The 5,691-nt window shown below is 38.3% G+C and overlaps 1 protein-coding gene across 1 annotated transcript in view; it reads left to right on the forward strand.

Annotated features, from left to right (window-relative positions):
• Positions 1 to 4,779, forward strand: part of PDK3 (pyruvate dehydrogenase kinase 3) — a 123,018-nt gene extending 118,239 nt beyond the window's left edge. Inside the window, exons 11-12 of the mRNA XM_007956405.2 lie at positions 1,255 to 1,394; positions 4,749 to 4,779. Of these exons, the coding sequence (XP_007954596.1) occupies positions 1,255 to 1,394; positions 4,749 to 4,779 (171 nt within the window). The remainder of the gene's footprint in view (positions 1 to 1,254; positions 1,395 to 4,748) is intronic.
• Positions 4,780 to 5,691: the final 912 nt, after the last annotated feature.

Raw genomic sequence — 5,691 nt, forward strand, 5'->3', positions numbered from 1 at the left:
TGCTTTTTTTTTTTTTAAACTTACCACTAGATCTTGGTAATCATTCCATATCAGTTCATGACGAACTGATTAATTCTTTTTAACAGCTGCATGTCATGTTACTGTATGTTATATACCACAACTTAGCCAATTATTTTAGAGTATTTATTTTAAATGCAATGCTTCTAGATGATATGATAGTTGATATCACTTTATGGGCTTATGTTTATAAATCCTATATGTATAAAACTTTATTTCTTCCTGGACCCTTTGAGAGAATAATTGCCCAGTGAATAATGGTGCTTGTTCTAAGAGCATGTAGTCAAGAAAGCTGAGTATCTCAAAGTGCTATTAATGGAACTATTTCTCGTCTTACTTTTTTTCTTTTTTTTTCCAATTGTAGTTTGGATGAAAGGTTACAGAGCAAATTAGTTGCCCATTCAACAGTTTATACACATTTTGTGCCAAAGGTCACAACCCCCTCAGTGTAACAGCCTTCTTCCCACTTCCTCCCTGGGTTCTCGGTTTCCGTTTGTCCTTCTTTCCTGCCCCTTCCTGCCTTCTGAGCTGTGTTTTGGGGCAAATGCTGCTTTTTTAGTCTCATATGGTTGATTGTCCTAAGCTATACGTTCCTCCCTGGTGGTGTTCACTTTTAATGACTGTTTGGCTGAAAGTTGATCTTTAGGAATGGGTTTGGTTGCAGGCTTGAAGGACATCTAAGGGCCATAGTCTGAGGAGTTCTACCAGCCTCTGTCAGACCAGTAGGTCTGGTCTTTTTATGAGTATTAATGGAATTAAAATGCTTTTTTTTTTCTGGTGATGTGTACTAGAGTACTGGTTTTGAATTAGTGAATGTTTTTATTCCTTTAAAAATATGCTTTAATTTTCTCCTGGCTAGTCTAAGTAAACTAGTAAAATGCAGTTTTAATACAAGTTCAAAAGTATGTGTTAAGGTTTCTAACTTTTTTTAAAAAAGGAACCCTGGTGGTGCAGTGGTTAAGCACGGGCTGCTACCAGAAAGGTTGGCAGTTTGAACCTACCACCCTCTCTGCAGGAGAAAGACACGGCAGTCTGCTTCCATAAAGAGCACAGCCTTGGAAGCCCTATGGGGCACTTCTACTCGGCCCTGTAGGGTTGCTATGAGTCAGAATTGACTTGATAGCACTGTGTTTGGTTTGAGTTTTTAACTTTTTAAATAGTAAAATTTGGGTTAGTATTTTGTGTGAGAAAAATAACACTGTGGACCTTTGGTGTATGTTTTTGTTTTGCCAATAGGCTCTTTCAAGTGAATCATTTGAGAGACTTCCGGTTTTCAATAAGTCAGCATGGCGCCATTACAAGACCACACCTGAAGCTGATGATTGGAGCAATCCTAGCAGTGAACCCAGAGATGCTTCCAAATACAAGGCTAAACAGTAATTTACCACTTTGCTTTCCATTAGAAAATATCTGATTTTCCCCCAGAATATACTAGGCAGCCAGACGATTCACTAATATCTTTTGGTCAAATTTTCTTTGCAGTTTTATCACTGGCGAAGCAAAGTGATCTCTAGAGAAAGAAGGGTTGGACTTTTCACCCAAACAGGAACGGTGGCAAGAACTGGGTAGCCAGAGTAGCCATATAAATGTCCCCTGTTGTAGAATCTCATACCATAGAGCTTTTAAAGTTTCCAACAGTGGTGAGCAGGGCTTTGTCCTGCCATGAATTTTATTTAAGAAGTTATTAACTTTGAAATTTGTCATCATCTATAGGGGTTTCGAGGAGCTCTGGTGGCATAGTGCCTAAGGCATTTGACTGAGTTGGACCCGACTCATAGCGACCCCTCCTTGGGTTTCCGAGGCAGTATAACTACGGAAGTAGATTGCCCCATCTTCCTTCCGAGGAGTGACTGGTGGGTTTGAACCGCCAGCCTTCTTGTTAGCAGTCAAGTGCCTTAGGCACTACGCCACAAGAGCTCCCTGGTTATCCATTGCTGAGTAGCAAATTACTACCAGAGCTCCTGATATAAAGTAGTATATGCAAATTGTAAATACAAAGCAGCAAAAGAGAAAAGGAAAAAAAAACCCTTATTCCTGCAACCCAGAGATTACCACTGTTACAGCTTTATTATGCAAATATACAGGCATACCTTGTTTAATGGCACTTTGCAGACACTGCGATTTTTACAGATTGAAGGTTGGTGGCCCTGCGTCGAGCAAACCTGTTGGCGCCGTTTTTCCAACAGCATGTGCCCACTTCATTTGTGTCTTTGTGTCACATTTTCATAATTCTCACAGTATTTCAAACTCTTTCATAATGCTATTGCACACCTAATAGACCACAGTATAGTGCAAATATAACTTTTATATGCACTGGGAAACCAAAAATTTCATCTGACCTATCTTATTGTGATACTCACTTTATTGCAGTGGTTTGGAATCGAACCCACCATATCTCCAGGGTATGCTTGTATGCAGTAACAAAGTGTCCTCTCAGCCACTTTGCTATTTGGATGTAGTTTTTTCAAAAAGAAGACCATACTAGTCATATATGTTTTATAAGCTGCTTTTATTTCATTTGACCATCCCCACCTTTCTATGCCAATATATTTGCATCTGATATTTTATTTCTGTTTTAACATTGCAGTGTTTCTTCTTAATATATTTTAATTGAATATATTTCTTACTCTGAAAACCTTGATTCTTAACATCCTTAACATAATTTTTAGGGAAAAATTTTTGTATTCAATTAACTGATAATTTTAACTTCCCTGGATTTGTCCAAACCAGGATCCATTACAGGGCTGTATAACACATCTGGTTGTTTTTAATCTAGAACAATTATTCTTTGTTGACAGACCATGCCATTTGTCCTGCAAAATACCCCACCTTGTTTGATTTCTTCTTCGAAATGTCACTTTGCTTGCTCCCATATATTTCCTGTAAACTGGAAGTTGAGCTTAAGACTTGATGTTTTTTTTGTTTTTGTCTTTTTTTTTTTATTAAATTAAGCATGTTTTTACTAGAATTACACTATGAGACCCGTGATTATCTGGTCGGTACACCATTAATGACGTTAAGATTGACCATAGTTTAGGTCTATTCCCTCCAAGGTATAGTTATATTTTCCCTTGTCAACTGAATAATAATCTGTGTGATATTCTTTTGGCACTTATGAATGTATAGTTATCTGTCAGCCGTCATCCATCTAATGTTTTTTTGTATTAGTTTATAATTTTGGCCTGAATCAAGAATTTTAGTAGAGTTTGTAAATGATATTTTTAAAATATCACGACTTTCATAATTATTTGCTGACACTCTCCTGTAAAAGTCTTCCTCGCCAGCTGAGGCCATTTAGGTACCTTGAATTACAGTTCTTCCTGGCAACATGGGATAAGTATGTAAATCTTTCCCTTTAATTACCAATTTTCAAGGTAAGAAATAAGTTTAAAATCCACCTTAAATGGTGACAAATGAGTCTGACTTTTTCTTGTTTGAGTATTATTATGGGTATTGTAGATTTTATTACTTTATATGTTTCAATCAGTACTTATTTTTACTGAACTATAACACGTCTACAGGAAAGTACACAAATCTTAAGTTTATAGCTTGATGAATTTTTGCTATACTTCTAGCACCCCAAAAGGCCCTTTCTTAGTCAGATGCTTCCTACATACATCCCCTACCCCATGTAACCATTATTCTGACCTTCTATCACCATAGCTAAGTTTTGCCACTTCTTGAATGCAACATAAAAGGAACATATAGTATGTACTCTTTTTACATCTCATTCTGTGAGTTTCATCCATGTTATTGCATATAAACCAAACTCACTGCCATTGAGTCGGATCCAACTCATAGTGACCCCTCCTTTGTTTCTGAGGCGGTATCACTACAGAAGTAGATTGCCCAATCTTCCTTCCAAGGAGTGGCTGGTGGTTTTGAACCTCCAACCTTCTGGTTAGCAGTCAAATGCCTTAGGCACTATGCCACCAGAGCTCTTTTGTTATTGCATATAGTGGTCATTATTGTTTTAATGCATAGTGACACCAACTCGGAAATCCAAGGAGGGGTCGCTGTGAGTTGGATCTGACTCTACAGCAGTGAGGTTTTTTTTTTTTCCCAGTAGATATGATAAATTCACTAGCTACACATGAGAAATTCTAAGAAACTTTATTCTCTAATCAGATTTTTAAAAAAATAAAATAACAGTTTTATTGAGATATAATTTACACACCATCCAATTCACCCTTAATAAAGTGTACCATGCAGTGGTTTTTAGTATATTCACAGAGTTGCGCAACCCTCATTTCTATCCAGTTAGAACACTTTCATCCCCTCAAAAAGAAAACTTAAACCCATTAGCAGCCATACCCCATTTCTAATCAGGTTTTTAACTGGAAGGGAAAGCTGTTTTAAAATTGTTGTTGTTATGTGCCGTCGAGTCGGACCTGACTCATAGCGACCCCTCCTTGGGTTTCCGAGGCAGTATCACTACGGATGTAGATTGCCCCATCTTCCTTCCGAGGAGTGGCTGGTGGGTTTGAACTGCCAGCCTTCTGGTTAGCAGTCAAATGCCTTAGGCACTACGCTACCAGAGCTCCCTGTTTAAAGTACATGTAAGTAATTAAATGGACTCTTTTCCTGTAGGAACTGTAGGACAGAGTCCTAAGATCAGGCAAGAGTATTTGAAGTATCCCTATAACCAAATGCTCTGAGTGAGTTCTGATTAAGCTAGAGGAGGTTGTACTCATAAATTCATTGTGGATATTACTGTTATTTCTTTGTAGGGACAAGATCAAGACTAATAGAACTTTGTAGGGAACAGAATGCTCTGGTCCTCTCTGTGAAAAAGATCATCTTCTACGAGTCAACCAGAAAGAACTCCTTTCCTCTACCAACTCTGAGCGCAGAACCATAGTTACTCCAGTGCTTGAATGTGTGTTTTCTCCATATCAGCTGGACCTTTTCCATGGAGCCCTTCCTGTAGCTACCACAGCTCTTCCATAAAAACTAGTAATTTGTAAATTGACTAATTTTTTTTGTAGTACTTTGCTGTGTTGTGAGAGGCGCCTGGCACACAAGACCACAGAGCCCCCCGAGAGCTCTCATGTCCTCATACCCTCCACCTCATTATCATAGAGTCAAGTGTCTACAGTCTTCCCAGGATTCCAAGCTCTTCTCCATTCCTGACACAACAGATACCTACTGTTGCTCTTTGTGACCAAATACTGTGTTTGTCGCAAACCACCAACTAGGGCTTAGGGAATCTGGAATTTGAAGGCATCAGCTAAGCAGGTCTTAATAATCCAGTCCCCGAGTCCTTCTTCCATATGCACTTTTCCTCCACTCTGATTTAGACATTTGCCTTCCTCCATCTGATCGTGTTCTCATTGTGATGTGTGGGTACTTTTGTGTTAGATCTTACTCATCGATGCATTGATTTTATTTTAAAATTCATTTGTATACTTCCATTCTGTTGATTAAAGTGATCCAAAAGTTGTCTTGGATTTTTTCACTTAACTGCTTGGTTCCAAAGATCGGAATTAAAAAAGCTGCCTTCTGATCAATAGCAAGTTTATGAACAGTGGGAAGTAGACTTGTTATGCTTATGTAAATGTTTAACCAATCTAATCATGTACCTTTGTCATATTGTATTCATTCCTTTGTAGTCTTCTAAGGAATTGGAAGGCCCTGTGTGGTAAAATGGACTATTGAAGGGAAAGGAGTTCT

This window comes from Orycteropus afer, unplaced genomic scaffold (genome assembly GCF_000298275.1).
Source record: "Orycteropus afer afer isolate SDZICR_OR568_19922 unplaced genomic scaffold, OryAfe1.0 scaffold00617, whole genome shotgun sequence".
Taxonomy (NCBI): Eukaryota; Metazoa; Chordata; class Mammalia; order Tubulidentata; family Orycteropodidae; genus Orycteropus; species Orycteropus afer.